The sequence below is a fragment of the Macadamia integrifolia genome, chromosome 3 (assembly GCF_013358625.1).
Source record: "Macadamia integrifolia cultivar HAES 741 chromosome 3, SCU_Mint_v3, whole genome shotgun sequence".
Taxonomy (NCBI): domain Eukaryota; kingdom Viridiplantae; phylum Streptophyta; class Magnoliopsida; order Proteales; family Proteaceae; genus Macadamia; species Macadamia integrifolia.
In genome coordinates, this window is record NC_056559.1 from 18,127,571 (window position 1) to 18,149,270 (window position 21,700).

At 39.3% G+C, this 21,700-nt stretch overlaps 1 protein-coding gene across 1 annotated transcript; it reads right to left on the reverse strand.

The window, feature by feature from the left end:
* Positions 1-5,894: 5,894 nt before the first annotated feature.
* Positions 5,895-7,503, reverse strand: LOC122074647 (cytokinin riboside 5'-monophosphate phosphoribohydrolase LOG5-like). The gene is made up of 6 exons (XM_042639564.1): positions 7,179-7,503; positions 6,965-7,062; positions 6,822-6,852; positions 6,560-6,730; positions 6,327-6,470; positions 5,895-6,246 (listed from the first exon to the last, which is right to left on the reverse strand). Exons 1-6 carry the CDS (start codon positions 7,293-7,295, stop codon positions 6,148-6,150), a joined length of 660 nt encoding a protein of 219 aa, XP_042495498.1. The 5' UTR covers positions 7,296-7,503; the 3' UTR covers positions 5,895-6,147.
* Between the last annotated feature and the right edge of the window lie 14,197 nt (positions 7,504-21,700).

A 21,700-nucleotide genomic window follows, 5' to 3' on the forward strand; every position in this document is an offset into this window, starting at 1 on the left:
ATCACTCTTCCGACGTCGGAATGGGAAGATCAAGCCTCGGTGCCGTTGACATCCATCTCTTCTTCCTCTTCCTTCTCTTCTTTCCTTTCTTTTCTCTCTCCTCTTTACTCCTCTCACCAACGTCCGAGTGTCATAAATGAGGAAGAAAAAGGAAATAAATGCTATATATATATCCTTCTTAAAATAACTAAGTACTCACATGGGTGGGTCACTCAGGTGGGTGGATGCGCCCACCTATCCGCCCACCTAAGGGTCAAAACTTGGGATTTTGACAGAATTCGACCCTCGGCGTGAATCTCACTCTTGGCATACGATGTAATATACGTATGCACCTTAATATACAGCTACATACCTGCTTTATCCGTACATGGCCTTATGATAGGTGCATGTACACGGCTTGGGTATTCCCGTTTCTTTTGGCACTGGCTCGGACTTATCGGGCCAGCCGGTGTTTAAGGTCACCCTTGCCATCATAGTCCATAAGAAACCCACTCTAATTCTCTCTGGTTCGGGTCCTGCATGGTTAAACCGGGTCAACCGTGTAATCAGACCGGGTTTAAGAAGTAGGGTATTACATTAAGGCTCCTCCCCATTGTTTTGCTTTCGTGGCTTGTGCTTGGTATGATTTTTTGGAATGCATTATTGACCTAGAATACATGTCAAACACAACTTAATTTGATGTGACCAATCCAGTTGCACCTTGAGAGAATTGGAGAACATCTGGGTTCCATCGCTCAACTTATCGCCTTGGGAGAGTTGCTTACAGAGAAGGGAATCTTGTGACTTTGCCCAACAATGAAAAAAGTGAGGCATTGTCAAGTGAGGAAGGAAAATTCCTTTTTGATGATTATTTTTCCCCCCCCACTAAATTTTTGTTGTATTTTCCTTCGGTATTATTTTTTAGTCGCTTGGGTTAAGGCTCCTCCCCTTTGTTTTGCTTTCGTGGCTTGTGCTTGGTATGATTTTTTGAAATGCATTATTGACCTAGAATACATGTCAAACACAACTTAATTTGATGTGACCAATCCAGTTGCACATTGAGGGAATTGGAGAGCATCTAGGTCACATCCCTCAACTTATCGCCTTGGGAGAGTTGCTTACAGAGAAGGGAATCTTCTGACTTTGCCCAATAATGAAAAAGTAAGGTACTGTCAAGTGAGCAAGGAAAATCGTCTTTTGGTGATTGTTTTGTCTCCTCTAATTTTTGTTGTATCCTCCTTTGGTATTGTTTTTTAGTCGCTTGTGTTAGGGCTCCTCCCCTTTGTTTTGCTTTTGTGGCTTATGCTTTACTTTCCAACTCCCCCCCCTTCGGTATTATTTTTTAGTCGCTTGGGTTAAGGTTCCTCCCCTTTGCTTTCGTGGCTTGTGCTTGGTATGATTTTTTGGAATGCATTATTGACCTAGAATACATGTCAAACACAACTTAATTTGATGTGACCAATCCAGTTGCACCTTGAGGGAATTGGAGAGCATCTAGGTCACATCGATCAACTTATCGCCTTGGGAGAGTTGCTTACAGAGAAGGGAATCTTCTGACTTTGCCCAACAATGAAAAAGTAAGGTACTGTCAAGCGAGGAAGGAAAATCGTCTTTTGGTGATTGTTTTGTCTCTAATTTTTGTTGTATCTTCCTTCAACATTATTTTTTAGTCGCTTGGGTTAAGGCTCCTCCCCTTTGTTTTGCTTTTGTGGCTTGTGCTTGGTATGACTTTTTGGAATGCATTATTGACCTAGAATACATGTCAAACACAACTTAATTTGATGTGACCAATCCAGTTGCACCTTGAGGGAATTGGAGAGCATCTAGGTCACATCGCTCAACTTATCGCCTTGGGAGAGTTGCTTACAGAGAAGGGAATCTTCTGACTTTGCCCAAATGAAAAAGTAAGGTATTGTCAAGTGAGGAAGGAAAATCTTCTTTTGGTGATTGTTTTTTCTCCTCTAATTTTTGTTGTATCCTCCTTCGGTATTATTTTTTAGTCGCTTGGGTTAAGGCTCCTCCCCTTTGTTTTGCTTTCGTGGCTTGTGCTTGGTATGATTTTTGGAATGCATTATTGACCTAGAATACATGTCAAATACAACTTAATTTGATGTGACCAATCCAGTTGCACCTTGAGGGAATTGGAGAGCATCTAGGTCACATCGCTCAACTTATCGCCTTGGGAGAGTTGCTTACAGAGAAGGGAATCTTCTGACTTTGCCCAACAATGAAAAAGTAAGGTACTGTCAAGTGAGGAAGGAAAATCGTCTTTTGGTGATTGTTTTGTCTCCTCTAATCTTGATCGTCCATATCAACAATGACACATGTCGCTAGATTAGAGAGGAATTGCACCTTGTGGGAATTGGAGAGCATATGGGTTCCATCGCTCAACTTATCGCCTTAGGAGAGTTGCTTACAGAGAAGGGAATCTTCTGACTTTGCCCAACAATGAAAAAAGTGAGGCATTGTCAAGTGAGGAAGGAAAATCGCTTTTTGATGATTATTTTGCCCCCCCCCACTAAATTTTGTTGTATCCTCCTTCGGTATTATTTTTTAGTCGCTTGGGTTAAGGCTCCTCCCCTTTGTTTTGCTTTCGTGGCTTGTGCTTGGTATGATTTTTTGGAATGTATTATTGACCTAGAATACATGTCAAACACAACTTAATTTGATGTGACCAATCCAGTTGCACCTTGAGGGAATTGGAGAGCATCTAGGTCACATTGCTCAACTTATCGCCTTGGGAGAGTCTCTTACAGAGAAGGGAATCTTCTGACTTTGCACAACAATGAAAAAGTAAGGTATTGTCAAGTGAGGAAGGAAAATCGCTTTTTGATGATTATTTTGCCCCCCCAACTAAATTTTTGTTGTATCTTCCTTCGGTATTATTTTTTAGTCGCTTGGGTTAAGGCTCCTCCCCTTTGTTTTGCTTTCGTGGCTTGTGCTTGGTATATTTTTTGGAATGCATTATTGACCTAGAATACATGTCAAACACAACTTAATTTGATGTGACCAATCCAGTTGCACCTTGAGGGAATTGGAGAGCATCTAGGTCACATTGCTCAACTTATCGCCTTGGGAGAGTCTCTTACAGAAAAGGGAATCTTCTGACTTTGCCCAACAATGAAAAAGTAATGTACTGTCAAGTGAGGAAGGAAAATCGTCTTTTGGTGATTGTTTTGTCTCTTCTAATTTTTGTTGTATCCTCCTTTGGTATTGGTTTTTAGTCGCTTGTGTTAGGGCTCCTCCCATTTGTTTTGCTTTTGTGGCTTATGCTTTACTTTCCAATTCGCGCCTCCCCTCCCACCCAAAAAAAAATAAAAAATCTAACCACCAAAAAAATAAAATAAAAATTAAAACCTATCTTGGCCAAAAGTGGTAAAACATATATGAAATTAGATAAATCTAATATAAATAGGGTAGTAGTGAAATCAAACATTATAAACATGGATGTTGAGGTTGAGAATTTAGTATAACAAATATACGTTAAATAAATAATTCGTCCAAATGTTTAAGATCATGGGTTGAAACAATAATTAACTAGGTTGTATTTGGTATGATTTCTTAGAATGTATTATCGACCTAGAATGCATATCAAACACAACCTAATTTGATGTAACCAATCCATAGGCACCTTATAGACCTAATTCCTTAAATTACATCAGCTGTCCATATGGTTGGGCAAGCTAATGATTGAACTTTCCTTTAACATATACCAAAATTTACACATGAAATATTGGATTGAAAGTCCCCTGCCATGTGAGAATTTTCCATTTTGAGATAAAGATGAAATTACTAGATAACTCTGACAATGAATTAGTGCATACTACATATTTCCCTTATATTAAATAAATTTCATTTTTTAGAAAAAAAAAAAAAAAGACAACTTTGTGGCTCGTGTCACAGACATAAGGGGCATGCAATGATCACTGTGTACCCTTGAATCTGGCATAGGGGCCATTCTCTTACCAAAAGGCTTGCACATTTTTTTTCGTTTTAAACTATTTACTACCTCCAGATAAGTTTATATAACTATTTATTTATAATTGTGGTCGTTGGGTCTAAGATTTCATCTATAAGCCCCTCCCTCCCCCCAAGAAAAATAACCATCGCGTGTTTCTCATGAATCTTTATCCCTCAGAAAAATTGTTAAGGGTGTTTCAATGGGTTGCGTCCAAGCATTACCCATAACTAGGCCTTTTTAATTGGAATGTATAAACATTGGATTTGATTATTAAAATAGGTTTCTTATGTGACCAACCATGCACTGTGAGTACTTCACTTGGTATCCCATTATTTGACATAGTAGAGATAGGAACCCACAAGAAGTTTGAATCTTAGAATTGAGAATAACATACAAAAGCAACATTGTGCTTGGAAACAATGATCTCCTCCATTACTGGTTCTCTTGGTTTTGTTAAAACTAGCCAATTAGAGAGAGAGAGAGAGAGAGAGAGAGAGAGAGAGTTGTGCTTTGCACCTGTTANCCTCTTTACTCTTCTCACCAACGTCCGAGTGTCATAAATGAGGAAGAAAAAGAAAATAAATGCTATATATATGCTTCTTAAAATAACTAAGTGTTCACATGGGTGGGTCACTCAGGTGGGTGGATGCGCCCACCTGTCCGCCCACCTGAGGGCCAAAACTTGGGATTTTGACAGAATTCGGCCCCCGACATGAATCTCACTCTTGGCATACGATGTAATATACGTATGCACCTTAATATACGGCTACATACCTGCTTTATCCGTACATGACCTTATGATAGGTGCATGTGCACGGCTTGGGTATTCCCGTCTCTTCTGGCACTAGCTCGGACTTGTCAGGCCAGCCGGTGTTTAAGGTCACCCTTTCCATCATAGTCCATAAGGAACCCGCTCTAATTCTCTCCGGTTTGGGTCCTGCATGGTTAAACCGGGTCAACCGTGTAATCAGACCGGGTTTAAGAAGTAGGGTATTAAAAAACCGACCGAGACCGACTGTTTATAGACCGGCCCTGCCCGAACAGTTTATTAAACGTGTCGGGCTTGAGCCCGGCCCATTTATAAATGGTCGGTCTCGGTTTTGCTAATTGGACCGTCGGGCGCCCGACCAAGACCGGCCTATTGTGCATCGACTTGGCCCGACCCTTTAATGACTGTAAAATACCTATTTTACCCCCCCAACTTAAAGAATAAAAAACTAAAAAGTAAAGACATGTTCACATTTTAAATAATGGTTATATTTGGTATCATTTATTGATTTATTTTCATTTTTTTGGGCTTGCATGAGTAGGCCGGAATATAAGAGCACATTTTAAAGAGGGCCCGTTTAAAAATCGATTAAAGCCCGTTTAATATTAGACATGTCCGTAGCCCGGTTAAGGCCCGACTAAAACCCGATTAATTAAGCCCGATTAATTAAATGGGCGGACACGGTGTAACCTTTGAAAGTCTTCAAGATCGATTAAGCCCGATCGAAACTGGACCGACCTGACCAGTTGACACCCCTACTGGGAGGGCAGATAAACAGAGAAAGGAGTTAGTTAGAGCCCAAACAATTGTTCTCTCTCTCTCTCTCTCTCTCTCTCTCTCTCTCTCTCTCTCTCACATTTTTTAGCCTTCAGGCCATGCTTACACAGTTACTCGTTTGCAACCTCTTCACGGCACAGCCCAAACCAAAAGGACAAAAGCCCCTCACATTCTCGCTCATCTCATTATCCCTCTTCCCCTTCCTCCTGCAATCTCCAGATTTCATTTCTCCGTTGAGAAATTGAGATTTCATATGCACAGATCCCCTGGCAGAGAGCGGAAATAAAGCTGCTGTGTTTGTTTTTCCTACTTGGCTGTTTTCCTTTTGCCAATAGATCCAAAAAGAAATTGCCAGAGGCTAACCCAGTTGTTGCATGAAACATTTGCAACTTTTCAATACTACCAAAAGGGGGAAAAATGAACAATCTTTCCTTTAATTTCCTGTAAAAAGTTCAATACCATTTGGATGATCTACACAGAATTTCTTTTTGATCCCCTTTTCTTCTTTACTTTTTCAGCCCTTTTTCAGTATCATATACACATACCAAACAAAAAGAAGAAAAAGGAGAAATCCCAAAAGGTCATAGAACAAAGAGATTCTGATTCTTCTTCCCAAAATATCAAAAGGCCAATTCCTTCCTTCTCTCCTTTTTCGTGCACACTAGAGAGCAACCTCAGCCTTCAGAGACGCATTAAACTCCACCTGCTCAACTTCCCACCTCGCCTTTTCGACTACTCCATCGTGTACAGGCACGTAATCCTAATCAAACAACAAAAACAATTAAGAATATCCTGTTCAGATCCCATTTCATTTTTTCATACAAAGAACTAAAGATCCACCTCAAGCTTCTGAACGAGTTCCTTCGCGGTCGGAGCAGAGACGATTATTTTCCGCTGACAAGGTTTTATGAAACCATCATCCACTGCTTTGTCGATGAAGGTGAGCAGGTAATTGTAGTAGCCATCCACATTCAGCAAACCCACCTGCAGAAAAGTAACCAAATGTAAGTGATGATGATCCAATTCTCGTATACAATGTTAGGTATATCTGATAATGATCATGGCTTACATACAGGTTTGTCATGGATGCCAAGCTGAGCCCAGGTTATCACCTCCAGCAACTCTTCAAGGGTTCCATACCCACCTGGTAAAGCAATAAAACAATCAGAATGTCGGGCCATCTCAGCTTTCCTTTGGTGCATGTCAGCTACAGGTTTCACCTCCCCCACTGTTTCTCCTGTTATCTGATTAGGAAAAAAAAAAGGAACCCAACTTTGTAAGCATAAGAGAGTATAAAAGAAAACAGAAGATGATGGGAAAATAGAAATTGCAGACCTCTTTACTCATGAGAGTCTTGGGGATGATCCTGAAACATAAGAAACCAATTAAAAAACAGAGTAGAGGCAGAGATTAGAAAACAGAGGAGAGGAAATACGAGCATTGCTCAATTAATCATAGGAGATTGACTAAGGTGGTACCCAAGAACATGGCCGCCCCCACGGTGTACAGCTTGAGAGACTAAACCCATCAACCCAACACTCCCACCGCCATAAACAAGATTGAGCCTCCTCGAAACCTTGGCAGGATTGAGGGAGAATGGGAGGGATAAGAATTTAACCAAAAATGGAAATGCGAAATCACTCAATGAGAGGAGAAGAAATAGGTGAAAATGGGTATATATAACTAACTCACAAGCTCTTCGCCTAATTCGAGAGCAGCATCTCGATAGCAGTCTCTCTTGCCAGTACTGCTCCCACAGAAGACACAGACCCTCTTGAACCTCGACATGATCACCACTTTGTCCTCCATTTCTGATTTCTCCCTCACCCTCTCTCTCTCTCTCTCTCTCTCTCTCTCTCTCTCAAATCACTATCGATGGTGAAACTGTGAGGAGCATTTCGGAACAAAGGACTCTGGTTCATATGAAGGTACTATTGATTCCAGGTATAAATAGAAAAGGTTGTCGACGCTCAAGTTGAGAGTGATGTGAAGTGAGACAAAAAGGGTTCGAACAGACTACACAGCTGTGAGAGAGAGAGAGAGCGAGGATTCTTGTCTCTCACGTAAGATGATCGACCAAATAAGTTAAATAACTGTCACCATTTCTCAGCTTCCAATAACACCAGAAAATAAAAATGAAAAACATTCCCCTCCTTCCTTCTACCACCGCAGGCTTCTCTCTCTCTCGCTCTCTCAATTTGATGGAAAGGGAAAAGATCACTGTTGTTTTTAATCCTTATCCTCTTATAAGAAAATCTCACTTGTAAGTTGTTCTCAGAAACAGGGTACAATCGTTTCTCCAAAATCGATAGTGGGTAATGGAACACTCGCTTCTGAAAATCTGATGACTTGTTGAGATAATCTGCTCTTATTTTCCCTCTTATCATAATCATAATTAATAATATAACAAATTAACAGAGGAAGTAACCGCTTATGATGCCCATTCTGTAAACGAATTCGACCTTTTATCCGCACCTTACGATAAAGCTCTCTGTCGCAAGTAAACGTGTGCTTTCAGTCAAAACAAACCCATCCCATCTCTCTCTCTCTCCCTCTCCCTATTGAGAGATATTTTGGTTTTTAATTAGGTAATCATGGTATGAGGAATGACTGATCACCAGAGGGGTTTAGGGGATTGCCCTTTACATGATTAACAATCGTACGCCATATCAGTCTCTTCCTCTTTTTAAGAGAGAGAGAGAGTTTACGTCTGATTTGGACGCTTTTCTGGCAAATGGCAGAGTGGGTAGTACGTAATATGCCATCTTGTATACGTAAATTCATTTTTTAAACCGGTTTCCATTAAAATTACTAATCAATTAATACAGAGATGTCGTTACCTTTATCAATTGGCTGCAGCAAACACCAAATCAAACCGCCCATTCGATGCCTTACCCAACGGCGGAGGCGTATACCCAAGAGTAGTCAGAGGCCAGGGCCAGGGCGGCCCGAGTGTGGATCAAGTTCATCAAACATCGTACAAGAAAGGACTTGATCCACACTCGCAGGCTTGGAGGGATTGGCTCCTCTCTTTAGTGTCCATCGCCTAAGTCAGGTCATAGTTACTTGAACGAGTGACACATGGTGAAGCGATGATCTAATGGTTCTTGATGTCTCGTTTTTTTACATCTTTCTATAGACAACACTTGAACGATAGATAATAAAAAGAGAAGCCGAATCCATCTTGAAGAGGAGCCAGATCCCATTTTGAGGGACCAGCCTTCTCTTGTCACATTGCAAATACTTTCACATCTTCAAGGTAGCAATGTAGAAGATCAGTCATCACTCATCAGAGGATAGGAGACAACAGAATTACGGAAAGGAAAATCAATGGAGGTGGGGGGGGGGGGACTAAGAACTTCAATTAGCTGGTCTGAATCTGACCTCTGACCTTGTTATCTAATCTAATTGAGAGTGCTCATTAATAAATGATTGTTCCCCTGATCCTCCCTCTCATTCCACCACCGCTGCCACCACCGCACCATCCATCAATGGGGTGGGGTGGGGGGAAGAACTTCAATTAGCTGGTCCGAGTCTGACCTCTGACCTTGTCAATCTAATCTAATTGAGAATGCCCATTAACAAGTGATTGTTTCCTCTGATGCTCTCCTCTTGTTCCACCACCACTACTCACCCCTCTTCAAAATTTTGTTTCTGCTACATTGTCAATTAAATGGAATAATTCACTTTCTCGGCCTTCGGGTTCACACAGATATCTTATTAGATTCTTTTTTTTTTTTTTGAAATACCTTTCAAGATTTCATTTATGTAGAATTCATTGAAAAATAATTTTTTTTCTAATTGGATAGGGTGAAGTATGAAATTTTCTATAGAATTGTGATGCAGAAAAAATTGACTGGATGATCTTCCCTGCAGTTCCTGGTGCTTTGGCCGACCTGCACAAAAGAGATGACAGGGGAGAGCCAGGCTGACCCGACGGGGGACTCTCCAATGCCTAAGTTAGATCTTCCTACAACAGATGCTCAAGTGAGTTTTTCCAGTAAGAGAAGTGAGTAATCGATCCTTTGTGATAGAGGCTTACCTTGGTATTTATAGGTTGTTGATGGAGGGCAAGTGAGAGACGATTGTGAAAAGTCCTGTTTAGGCGTGGAGTCCTCAAGGGGAGTGGCTCTGTGATTCTAGGAATATTCCTGGAATATTCCCCTCTTAACTCGGAAAGGTCAACCGTGTGATGTCATGATGATGTGTAGTGGATAGAGTCCTGTTCTCCGGAATGGGGATTACCTTCCTTGAATGTAGGGGTGGATGGAAACACGTTTCTGGAAACCTTGTTGTTGACGATGGGCCGAGGTGGCAACACGGCCAGATGAAGGCCGAGGTGGAAGCACGACCAGATGGATGCCGAGGTGAAGCACGGCTGACGGAGGCCGAGGTGAAGCACGGCCTGATGAAGGCCTAGGTAGAAGCATGGCCTAATGGATGCCGAGGTAACAGCATGGCTTGATGGAGGCTGAGGTGGAGCACGGCCTGATGGAGGCCGAGGTAGCAGCACGGCCTGATGGAGGCCGAGGTGATAGCGAGGCCTGATATATGCCGAGGTAGAAGCACGGCATGATTGAGGCTGAGGTAGCAGCACAGCCTGATGGAGGCCGAGGTGATAGCGCAACTTGATAGATGCTGAGGTAGCAGCATGGCATGATTGAGGCCGAGGTAGTTGCACGGCCTGATGGATGCTGAGGTGGAGCACGGCTTGATGAAGGCCGAAGTAGCGGCTCAGTCCTGTTTAGGTTTACGTACATGCTTTAGCCGTACTGAGGAAAGTGACATATTTTGCCTTATCAAATTGAAATATCACATTCTTTTTCCTTTTTTTTTGAACTGGAGAGGGAATTAAGAATGAAAAATCTATAGAAAATTAGAAACCATTATTGAAATTTCACATTCATGATTAGGGTTCATTTGGAGTTGACTGATTGCTTAGCCTTCTAAGTAATAAGCTTCGGTGGGCTCACACCAACAATTTTGCTTTTTCATGATTGGCAACTCCAAATGGGCAGCTTTAGGCCGTTCAAGCATATGACACTGTAGTGCATCATAGCACTATATGCTAGATCCACCAGTCCCTTTCCTTCCCACTTGGCCCCCTTAATTTCTAAGGCTTTTGCACAAAATTTGCAATTACGAAGCTGACACTTAAATAATGGCTTTCTATCGTACATTGTATTCCAACACAATAGAGCATATTGTGTTGGGATTGCCATGGGAGTATTCATCCTTTTGACAGTTCAATATCTCTTCCAACTAGCCTTGTCTTTTTTTCCGTGATGGAAACAAGATTGGTAGAGGAGTAAATGCACCAAAATAAAAATAGAACAAAAAATTAAGATTGTGGAGGCTATAAAGGCTGATGTGGTTACTGTTAAGGATACGGTTTTTGAATTTAAATTTTAAACTCAAGCTTGACCCGTTCAAGAAGTTGTGGATATGGTTACGATTTATTCAAAGTTTATCTTGTAATCCGTTATAACTATTTTTTAAGTTTATTCTTGTCCAATTGTAACAAATCTCTCATATTATTAATATAAAGCAACACGTAACCCATTCAAAAAAGGGTAGGTGGGATTACTCAAAATATATATTATAATCTTCTTTCTTGTTGAAGATATTGATTTAACTTCTTCAATTCCCTACCCCAGTCTAGTTGGAAGGCTTTTATAGGTCGAGAAAATTGTTCTTCAACCATTTTCTTAAATTGGGCAAAGAGAGAAGAAACAATGGAATGATTAGAGAAATCAGTTCCTAGTGGACAAATAGGGAATTCCGGTTTTTTGGCTGGTTCAGATACCTAAGGGGGTGTTTGGTTCAGTAAATCAAATGGTGTATGTATCGGATATGAATGTCAATCTTTTGATAGACATTCTTCTGAATTATGTTTCTTTCTGAAAATCGTTTGGTCCTCTTGAGGCTAGTACATGTTTCTCGCGGGTTGAGATATTGGCTTCCCTAGAGAACTTCTTTCCGCTTTCTCCTTTTATACTAGGTGGTAAAAAGATTGTCTCAAATCTGAGTTTAAGTGTTGAGGTAAACTCAGATTTAGAACACATCCTTTGTAATATGGTCATTCATGGGAATTAGGGTGCTCACTTATGAGGGTCATCCTAGTGGAACCAAACAACTCCAAAAATTAAGAATTATCATTCTAAAGAATGTCATCCCAAAAATTTACCGAACCAAACACCCCCTAAAGCATGCTCTTGGTTTGGCCCACCTAGTATGATTGTTTTGCTTCATTGTGAAGAGGACTTCCTACAGTGGTATTATTTGGCATGCTAGTGGTGAACCAATTCTATCCTTTGGGTTGAAAGACGAGGATCGTTTAGTCCTTGGCATGGAGTTATTTGATAACATGGAGAGGAGTTTCTCTTTATTTAGAGAGAGAGAGATTTCGCATGTTTGTATCTGATCAGATTCAAAGTTAGCATTGGATATTTTGAATGAAAGCATTTCTGGCCTCTGGAGGGTGCAAGTCCTAAAGAGTCATACTCTTCCACGAATAGGGCAGTTGGTTCGTAAAGAGGTGAGACATATGTGGAATCCATTGAAAATGAAAACCTGTTGAAAGAAAGAGAGATTGAGTGAATTCCAAGTGTGGATCAAGCGCCGTACAAAAATGATTATCGTACAAGGACCTAATCTGGATTCCATTCTAATCATATTTCGAAACTTTGTTACTCTGATGGCTCTTGAATTTCGGATGAACAAGGCATGTCCCTTCAAATCCTAAGGTTTTTCACACTTGTATTTAAGTCATCCTCCCCTACTAGCATTAATCAGTTTATTCAATATGTTCCATCGAGGGTTTCACCTAAGTACAATGCGAATTTATCTTGGCCCTTTAGCTCCGATGACATTCAAGTGGCCGCTTTCTAGATTGGTGCTTATAGGGCGCTTGGTGTGGATGAAATGCCATTCAAATTTATCAGTCAGTTTGGCATATTGTTGGCCCTAATGTAGTTAATGCTTCCTAATGTTTATTTACTACTAGCTGTACACTAAGGCGTTTCAAACAAACGGCTATTGTTCTTATTCCCAAACATAAACACCCTATTGAAATGAATCAATTTGACACATTAGCTTTTATATAGTCATATACAAATCCTTAATGGCTTGGTAAGCCCTTATCAAAGCGCTTTTATCCTTTCACAAGTAATTTCTGTCAACAATGGCTCTCCGTCCTTTATGACGTGTTTTCGGGGATCCGGTTGTTTCTCAACGTCAAAGAGTATCGGATCCCTTTGTGGATTCAGATCCTCTACAATTCCTTCAAGGTGCAATTAGGTGCAATTCCCCCTTAATCAGGCGTTATGTGTTCTCACTAAAGTGGACAACCCAGATTAAGTGAGAGAAAGCTGAGGGCATCATGGGTCTGGATCTGCAAAAACCCAACCCGATCCAGCCTCGATTGCGGTGGACGTCTTCTCTCTCAATCTAAGGTTGTTGAGCCTCTGAACCCCTTCTCTTCTCCATTTCTGGTCCCAGTTGGTAGCAGTGGCAAGTCTCAATTTCCGGTTGATTGCAACGGCATTTGTGTTCCCAGATTCACCCATTTGATCACCATTTACTGTCCTGAAAGAAAACGATCGTGAGTTCTTGGATAATTTTTCTCTTTAATTAGTATAATTTTTTAATTGTTTGATTTTAATTATGTTGAATAATGTACCTTCCATTTTAACAGGGATGGATAGAGATTTGCAGAAGTTTACCTAAACAATAAACAACGGAAGATGAAGGAGAAGAGTTAAGATGACATGGAAAATAGTAACCATTTGCAGTTCCAGATTCAATATTGTCTTCAGATCTAAGATATCCCAGTCGAACAGAGTCTAACATGTTGGGAAAAAATCCTTTTCCCACCACGTGTGTGCAAACAATATAGATACAAAACCACAACAATATGTAGAGAACAAGTAATACAGATAAAATCGATCAAGCCAAACCACACTAGGAGACAACAATTTTTAATGTGGAAAACCCTCTCAAGGAGAAAGGTAAAAACCACGGGATCTAGTCCAGATCAAACTTCTACTATGCAAATAATGGGAGTTACACAGTTCTCTCTAGATATACTAGAGGCTACTAATAAACATTAGGAGTAAAACCCTACTCTTGGATAACAAAATATCTCACCAGATAACAAGGTAAAATCACATGAACAAATACACTCTCACCTCAACTGGCAATGGTAAATACAGAGAGAACTATCACCTTCTCTGCTTCCCTGTACACCAAAAGCACTGCCACACCGCTATAGATCTCCTCTCAAAAACTCACTTTCTGATTTCACAAATCAGGATCAGGAAGAAAAAAACATAGAGACGAACACACTCTCTGCAACCCTACTTTTCTGTTTTTCGTTTCTTTCTCAGAGAAAGAAGAAGATAGGAGAGAGAGAGAGAGAGAGAGAGAGAGAGAGAGAGAGAGAGAGAGAGAGAGAGAGAGAGAGAGAGAGAGAGAGAGAGAGACTTAGGGGCCGTTTGATAACACTTCTATTCCTGGAGAGTGTTCTTTTTCGATTCCATGCTGTGAGGATACTCTGGCAGAATGGAAACAACGTTTGACAAACACTTTATATAAATTCACTTTTGAACAATAAAATCAACAATTACATACATGCTATTATAGTCAAATTTAACTTAAATAAGGAAATAATTTGTTTATGAAATTATCTTTTAAAATACTATTACTTAAAGGAAATAATAAAATAGAAGCATAAAGATTTTCCACAATTATCTTAATAAAAAAACAAAAGTTTACTATTCAAGTTTATAGGAATTATAAAATAAAAATCATAGCTACAAATAGGTGTCTTGAAATTTTATTACATAAACAATCAAATCAGGGGTAACCCTTATTTACAGCCATCTGATTTGTAATTTGTATCTTTAGCTCATTCATCTATCTTTCTTGTGTACGTTGACTGCCTTGATGAATTGTAGTAGAAGTACCAGCAACATCACCATCTTCTTATTCTTCGCGAACGTTGACTACCCTGACACTCTCTTCATTAGGATCGTAGTAGTCATCTTCTCCAAATTGTTGAAAAAGTGCATCTGTTTCACCATTACTTTTTGAATACTTATGTAGTTAGTTCTTTTAGTTCTAATATTTTCAAGTGAGAGAAAACCCAAATAACTTAATGAGATATGAAATCAGATTTCATGCTAAAAATTTAAGATAATGTTTCATAATCAACATATCCAATAATCAAAGTTAATTGCAGTGAATACATGCTAAACAAAATTTTTAGTATTCATGATTGTCCCCATCACTCAACAAAGCATTCTGCAAAACATTAAACTTTGATCCAAGGAAATACTTTGTTTGCATTCGGTACTAATCCAAGCATTATATCACTCAGCAAAGATCATGTGAATGTAAACAATGTATAATATGTTACAGAATCAGTTAAGTAAAAGAAAGCTATCAATTTCCCTAGTGAAAACCCACATTGATTTATTAAACACCAATTGTATCTTGGTTAAGGGTTAGTACAAGTTTCAATAAATCCAATAATAAAAGCTTATAACTGGTTTGACTCCAAATTTAGCTCAATACAATTTTCAAGAAACCAAATAATGAAGCAAGACTACCACTTGCATACACAATAATCATTACAGAGAAACGGAGGGAAAAAGAGAGAGAGCAGAGCAAGAGCAATCGAGAGATAGAGAGAGAGAGAGAGACGATGATACCTGCTGTGTGGTGGGAGACCCTATGAAGAAGATGGTTGAGAGTTGAGGCCCTGTTACCAGGGTTCTTGCAAGGGAAGTGGGCAATCTCATTGCTGGCATTTTTGTGGGATTTTATCAGGAGTGGTTGGGAAAGGCAAGGGGTTTTGTTCCTTTAAGTTGTGGAAAGAACAAACAAAACACCTTTTACGTGTTCTTGCATTCTATTCTATATCTATTCTTTTTTCCTGGTTCACTCCGCGAGAATACAAAAATGAACCGGACGTGCCAAACGCATTTCTGTTCTATTTGCATTCCCACGGAATAGAAGAACACCAGAAACATTCTCGTGGAGTGTTATCAAATGGGCCCTTAGAGAGGTGGCTTGCCCCTCACTCATTCTTTCTCTTGTCTCTTCTCATTTAATGCTTTTTTTTTTTTATTATTATTTTTTTATTTCAAACCCAATTGGCCTCATCTTGATTTGTGAGCAGGACCCAACATAACACACCCTCCCTTTTTTATTCTCTCGCTCATCCTATCTCCTTTGCCAATCACTCATATAATTCAGAGAAGAAGAAAGGGGTTTTCGAATAGTAGCATAAGTAATTGGAGCTCACGCTAGCAATGGGGTTGCCGGAGAAGTTGCAACGACGGCTTGTATCCCCAAATTGATGAACAGAGAATAGTTTAAAGGCTCTTGAGACATAAATCCCTCTAATAATCTCGAGTTTAGCTATGTATGCCACGACAACGATGATGAAGATTAATCAATAATTGAAATAGAAAAGGAGGAGATGGAGGTGAGAAGAAAAAGATATGGTTTACTGGCCATTTAGTAAGAAGAAGAGTGGAGGAGAGAAGATGGGGCTCATCTGCCAAGCTCCAATAGGTAGGGTTATGAGAAAATGGATAGAGGAAGATGTAGCTTAAATTAGGGTTGCAGAGATCGATCAGAGCTCTCTCATCTATGATTGCAAAGAAGATGAAGAAGACGAAGCCCCTTTACGTAAGTTACTGTAGAGAGAGAGAGATACGTCGCAGAGAAGACATAGCTCCTTTGTAGAGGATGGATCGGGTTAGGTTTTTTCTAGCTCCAAACCCAACTTACCTTCATATATCTCTCACTTAATCTTAGCTATCCACGTCAAGAAGGACACATGTCGCCAGATTAAGGGGGAATTGCACCTAATTGCAGCTTGAGGGAATTGTAGAGGATCTGAATCCTCATTTGGCAAATATCAGTACGGGTAGGAATTTGGACTGGGTTATGTTTGGAGATTTCAATTCTTACATCTCCTAGCATGAGAAGAAAGGGGGAAATACTCCAAATAGTAGAGATATGTGCCCATTCTGTGATATGATGAATGCATGTTGTCTTATGGATCTTGGGTATCAAGGCTCAGAGTTTACTTGGTGCAACAATCGAAAAGGGAATTCATCAATTCGAATCAGGCTGGACAGAGCTTTATCAAATCAGAGTTGGAGGACTTCCTTTAGTGATGCAATTGTCTTTGTGAAGCAAGCAGTTGGTTTAGATCATTTGGCTTTAGTGATTGACACCAAAGGCGGTACTTTTAGAGGGCATCGTCCTTTTCTCTTTGAATCCGTGTGGTTTCACCACCCTAAATGCAAATCAATGGTTTTTTCTGCATTGAACAAACTAGTGTCTGGCACACAATCTGATGTTATTTCTCAAATTTTAAATCATTGTCAATCAAATTATAGGCCTTGGAATAAAGAAGTGTTTGGAAATGTTCAATAAAAAATTAAAAGGTATTTGTATGAATTAGAACAATTACATTTACTTCCTATGTCAAACCTATCCCATGACTGTATTGCAGACCTTACTACAAAGTTAGACTTTGAACTTGCCAATGAAGAAGAGATGTGGCGTCAGAAGTCAAGAAAATTATGGCTTACAAGGGGAGATAATTTCTTTCCTGATTCAACTATTCAGTGGCACCAAATGAATTGTATCTTAAAGCTAAATCGACCTCAGGAGGTTGGACAAAATCAGATCAAGAATTTTACGCAGAGATTCTGAATCATTTTAGTTCTGCCTTTTCATCGGAAGGAGTTGATGATGCCTCTCTCCATCAAGTCTTTAGCTCTGTTGAACCTAAAATCTCCAGTGAAACAAATGATGATCATCTTTGCAGAATACCATCCATTGAAGAGGTTCGTGATGCCCGATTTTCTATGAGCCCCCTAAAGCCCCAGGTCCAGACAGTTTTCCGCCAACTTTGTTCCAAAAGTACTGAGATACTATAATGGATGATCATTTCTCTCTGGTTCTAATTTTTCTTCAAACAGGTTATCTTCCAGCCTCCCTCAATGCAACTCTAATTTACTTGATTCCAAAGGTGTAAAAGCCAGAGTACTCTGAACAGTTTAGACCAATTGTTCTTTGTGCAGTGATAGTGAAGATCATCACAAAGATTTTGTCCAATCCATTAAAGCCAGTGTTGGATAATTTTATTGCTCATACACAATCTGATTTCATTCCTAACAGGATCGTTTTAGATAATAAATTTATTGCCCATGAGATGTTTAACTACATCAGCAAAAGGAAGAAGGGACATAAGAAGCTAGTTGCAATGAAGTTCAACATGAAGAAGGCCTACAATTGGGTAGAATGGAATTTCATTGAAAAGCTATTGCTTCGTGGGTGTGATCAATGGGTCCATTTAGTGATGGCCAGAATCCGTCCGGTTAACTATAAGCTTTTAATTAACAGAGCAGCTCAAGGTTCTGTTGAGCCATCAAAGGAACTAGGCAAAGAGATCCGCTCTCTCTAACCCTTTTCATTATTTGCTCTCAGGCTCTTAGTAGTGTTTTGGTGCAAGCTGAGTCGAATTGTTCTATTAAGGGAGTTTGGGTTCGAAATCGCACTCAACCCATAACCCATTTATTATTTGTTGATGATTTAATTATTTTCAAAAGTTCATTTATCAGAAATGTTTGCTTTCAAGAATGCCCTTGATATCTACTATCGGGCATCAAGCCTAGCTATAAATCTTGCAAAATCCACTATGAAATTTAGTCCAAATACACTTGCCAAGCTGAAGAGATGGTTTTCCCGTATTATGAAAATTCCTTATAGGGTCGGTCTGAAAAAATATATGGGATTACCTACTCAGTTTGGAGTCTCAAAAGCTGACCTCTTTAGTGAGATTTTAGAGAGAATTACGAAGAAATTGGAAGGATGGAAGACAAATCTTTATCTCATGTGGGTAAGGAGGTGATGCTCAAATCGATTGCTTTTTCAATGTCAAACTATTCTTTTTCTCATTTTAAGCTACCTGCTTCACATCATCAACATCTTCGTAGAGCAGCATGAAATTTTTATTGGGGGGAAGCTAATGGAAAAATAAAGTCCACTAGATCTCATGGAAGCGTTTGTTTTTCCAAGGAAAAAGGAGGTCTGGGGTTTAGAGACCCTTCTCTTCACAACACGGCCCTTTTGTCAAAGGTGGCGTGGCGCTTATGGACTGAATCGGATGCCCTTTGGGCCAAGTTTCTGAAATCTATTTATTTTTCAAATAGTGTTTTCCTCTCTGCTACCATTGGAAATAGCCCGATTTAGGCTTGAAGAAGCATTCTAGTCATTCCTATGGAGCTAAATAGTTTAGCTGACTCTCTGGTAGGGAGGGCTCTGTCTATGACGGGCATGACAGTTTGGCCCATTTCTGATCCTTGGATCCAAGATCAATGTTTGGCATCCATGCGTCTTTCCCATTCTTCTGAATAAATCTATTTTTACCCAAAAGAAAAATAATAATAATTTTTTTTACTATGTTTATAATGCTCATGAGCCATTTCATCAAATACACTAAAAAGAAAAAAGATAAATCTGGGACTATGGCACTCAAGTTTAACCTAAGTAAAGCTTATGATTGTCGAGTGGTCTGTTTTTGAGCTTATGTTATGGTGTTTGGGTTTCCTGAGCTTTGCGTTGATTGGATTATGGAATATGTCACTACTATATCCTACCATGTAAAAAATAATGGTGTCATAATTGGAAAAGTTCAACTCAACTTGGTCTTTGGCAAGGGTGTTCCCTTAACTCATATTTGTTTATCATTTTCCAAGAAGAGTTGTCCTGTCACTTCCTCCATATTGAAGCATCTCTCTATATCCATGTTTTAAAACTAGTAGGATCGGTCCTTGTGTCTCCCATATGCTATTTGTTGATGACTATATGCTTTTCCAAAGCAGGGGCTACTGAAAGTGAGGTTTTTATGAATCTTTTAACTCATTATTGCCTTGTTTTTGGTGAGGTTAAAATTCAGTAATCTAATGTCATGTTCAATCCCAATATCTCGCCACATATTAGGATCGTTTATTCCATCATCGGCTTGCCTTATGTAGCCAAATAAGGAAAGTATCTTGGCCTCCCCTTGGTGTTTGACAGGTCTAAACGTACTCTCTTTGCTAGCAATGCTAAGAGAGTTCAGTCCAAAATTGTGGGATGGAAGGATTCCCTTCTTTCCGCAGCTGGTAAGGAAGTTTTTATTAGAAAATAATCCTCTGTTTTTTTCATCCATGTTTTTCCTTGTTTTGCTATCTGCAGAACGCGACACGTGGACAACGTTAAGACCAACGCACCGGATGTAATAATCCTCACCCAACCTTGACCGTTGGATCCTCTGTTGTCCACGTGTCGTGTTCTGCAGGTAGCAAAACAAGGAAAAACATGGATGAGAAAAACAGAGGATTTTGATCCGTTCTTATCAATGCTCATATCCCTTCTTATGTTATGTCTTTGTTTCTCATACCTTATAGCACTACCTCTAAGTTAAGCAAACTTATTCGTCAATTTTGGTGGAAGGATAATAAGAGTAGAGGAGTTTTTTTTTAGTGAAATTTGGATGTGTAATGCAATAATAAAAAGTTTGGGGTTAGGGATTTCGAGATGTAGAATGTTTTAATTTGGCCCTTTTGACTAGGTAGGGTTGACACATTATTCATATAATGAGGATCCTTTATTGATCCAAGTTAAAAAAAAAAAGGCATATTCAATGCACGAGGCTCCTGCATGTACGACTTGTCCTGCATGCTTTATGAACCCAAATTCTTAATAGGTAAATGCTTTCCCCAATTCTCTTTTCTTAATGTTGAGCCTAGACAAATCCATTGTAGGGATTGGTAGAGTTCTTTTGAAGGATAAGGAAGTCCTCTTGAAAGACCTTGAGCATTAAATTGACTATGGGGCTCTACCCATATTCTTATAACACCCTTGGACGATTACCTTTCCTGGTGGATATGTGACAAAGATTTGGTTCTTCAGAGTCTTTGGTTGTTCTCTTTCACATTCTAGGTAGCTTGCGCCTTGTCTTACCTGTCCTATTTGTGCCAAGTAGGACAAATCAATAGTTCATGATTTATTTCTTTGTGTATTTGAGCAATCTCCATTATAACCTCTCTTCCACAATAGTGAAACATCTTCTTTTTCATCCGAGGACATAGCACACCACATCAGTGTGTGAACTTCATTAAATATGTGTTGTATATGAATCGGTGCTTCTATTTTTTATTATTTATTGATGTTTGCTCTATCTACTCGTCAGCTCTTGTACAACTCAAAAGCAACTGTGTTTATGCTTTCACGAATGGTGCTTAGTCACCCTTGCTCTACACACAAAGAGGCCAGGGATGTATTGATGGTTTTAAAACAAGTATTTAAAACAAATGAAGATTCAAAATAGTTTTAACTTCAAAACTAGTTTTAATTAAAAAGGGAGTTTTTTAATTCTTTACCTTATCATTTACTTATTATTTAGTTTGAAAAACTCTTTAAGTCTCTCTTGTATGGCTTATTAATAATATCTTCAGTTGCTACAAAACATTAGCCTTCTCTTCTAAAGCCCTTAAAGACAATTGTATTTATTTAGTTTTAAGATATCTTTAATTCCCCTTTTTAAGTTTCATTTATTCCTTATTTTAAAGCTCTTTTAATTTCTTTCTTTTACTCCTCATCTCATTTGTCTTATAAATAGAGAGGAGATTTAGCATTTGCAAGATATGGAACAAGTCCTTTGAGTTATTCAAAAGTGTATTCTTAATTTTGTTTCTCTTGGGTTTTGTTGGATTTTATATGTCTATTTTGTGAGTGTTTTGTTTTCTAGTTTGAGCACAACTCTAGAGCATTCGAAGGGGTTTGGTAGTCGGGTGCACAATTACTGGGGGAACCATTGGGTTGTTTTATCTTGGAGGCCGATTTGCAATATTCCCGATTGCACCATAGGGGGTATCTACGGTCTTAAGGACAATGTCAAGTTACACAACTCAGTCCACCAATTTTCTAACAATTTCTATTACAGCTCTATGATAATTCCATACAAGTGATAAATTGAAAGTTCTCCTACATAAAAGTGACACTTAGGTTTGCTCTCTCAATATTCTGACACATAATTTCCCTACATGTGCTCTTCTAGGACAGTTAGGGGTGTTTCTTATCGCTAAGTGCAAGGCTTGCTTGGGTTTTCGGCCTCATTAGCTAAGGGGGATGTGATTTGGGAT